Source organism: Sus scrofa, chromosome 1 (assembly GCF_054392235.1).
Source record: "Sus scrofa isolate SSC_HxYL_T2T_F1_AM1 chromosome 1, Sscrofa_HxYL_maternal_Yorkshire_Landrace_v2.0, whole genome shotgun sequence".
NCBI classification, from domain to species: domain Eukaryota; kingdom Metazoa; phylum Chordata; class Mammalia; order Artiodactyla; family Suidae; genus Sus; species Sus scrofa.
In genome coordinates, this window is record NC_139383.1 from 273,908,831 (window position 1) to 273,910,509 (window position 1,679).

General features: G+C 41.8%; 1 protein-coding gene across 1 annotated transcript; it reads left to right on the plus strand.

The window, feature by feature from the left end:
- Window positions 1–223: 223 nt before the first annotated feature.
- Window positions 224–1,162, plus strand: LOC100621623 (olfactory receptor 1J4-like). Its single transcript, XM_085012465.1, has one exon. It carries the CDS (start codon window positions 224–226, stop codon window positions 1,160–1,162), a length of 939 nt encoding a protein of 312 aa, XP_084868591.1.
- Window positions 1,163–1,679: the final 517 nt, after the last annotated feature.

Here is a 1,679-nt window from a genome sequence, read left to right on the forward strand (position 1 = left end):
AATGTCCATTTGTTTCTTTGGCAAAAAGCCTTGGTTAATGTGAGGTTTTGAAGTATTATTGGAGTCAGAATTGGAAAGGCTGATTCATTCAGCAACAATTAAGACAAAAGGAAATGTAGCAAAAATTAAGAGCTTTCATAGTACAATGGAAATGAGTATAATCCTATGGCATGTTCTTTGACATTTCCCACTTTCCCCAATTCCCAGGTGAGGGAAAAACAGCATGAGGAGGGAGAACCAGAGCAGCATGTCTGAGTTCCTCCTCCTGGGGCTCCCCATCCAGCCAGAGCATCAGGGCATGTTCTTTGCCCTGTTCCTGGGCATGTACCTGACCACGGTGCTGGGGAACCTGCTCATCATCCTGCTCATCAGGCTGGACCCTCGCCTCCACACCCCCATGTACTTCTTCCTCAGCCACTTGGCCTTCACAGATGTCTCCTTTTCATCAGTCACTGTCCCTAAGATGCTGATGTACATGCGCACTCATGATCAATCCATCCCCTATGCAGAGTGCATTTCCCAGATGTATTTTTTCTTACTTTTTGGTTGTCTTGACAATTTCCTTCTTGCAGTGATGGCCTATGACAGATATGTGGCCATTTGTCAGCCTCTCCATTACACCACTGTCATGAGGCAGGAACTGTGTGTCTCCTTAGTAGCTGCGTCCTGGGTTCTCTGTTCTATCCTTGCTCTGTTGCACACCCTCCTGTTGGCCCAACTGTCCTTCTGTGCTGCCAATACCATCCCACACTTCTTCTGTGACCTCACTTCCCTCCTGAAGTTGAGCTGTTCAGACACCTCCATCAATGAGCTAGTCATCTTTATTGTGGGAGGAACAATTTTCATCCTGCCTTTGAGTAGTATCTTGGGCTCTTATGTTCATATAGGGACTGCAGTTATGAGTGTCTCTTTTACCAAGAGTCTCTTTAAAGTTTTTTCCACCTGTGGCTCCCACCTCTTTGTGGTATCTATATACTATGGAACAATTGCTAGTGTTTATTTTTTTTCCTCATCATGGGAATCTAATGACAAAGACGTAATTGCTTCCTTTGTTTATGCAGTAGTTACTCCCATGCTGAACCCCTTCATCTACAGCCTCAGGAACAGAGACATAAAACAGGCCTTTGAGATATTTGTCAATAGGGCTAACTTCTTGAAGTGACAATCACTAAATCCTCACATGGTAGTCATGTGCATAGTGAGATAATCTTTTAAAATTATCATGTGGTTGGCAACTCTGTAACTTCAAATGTATATGCATTCAGTCATCATACATGGTGTTAATATATCAATAAGGTTCAATTTGTTACTTCATTGCTAAACATTATTTATTTTTCTACTCCATCATCTCTTTTAAAATATGTGGAAAACACTATGCAATATATGTCACATAATAATGATTGTGGTTTTGCCCTTTTCTCCTTTTAGATGTGTCAGCTTTTGCTTATATATTTTTCATACTAGGTTATTGATAACACACCAATTTAGCATCATGTTCTGCTCCTTGTGGACTGATTCTTCTCAGTAGAATGTGCTGAAATTGGCTTGCACTGGCTGCAAGCTGATTGCTAACATCTCTTTTCAGCTCTGATGTCAGTGACACAAAGCTGGTGGAATGAAATCAGGCACAATGGGCATAATTACGCTATGTAAACTGGCACATGCTACAAAATAGTGCT

Excerpts from the sequence above, each read along its gene's own strand:
- LOC100621623 (XM_085012465.1), top strand. The coding sequence starts at position 224 with ATGAGGAGGGAGAACCAGAGCAGCATGTCTGAGTTCCTCCTCCTGGGG.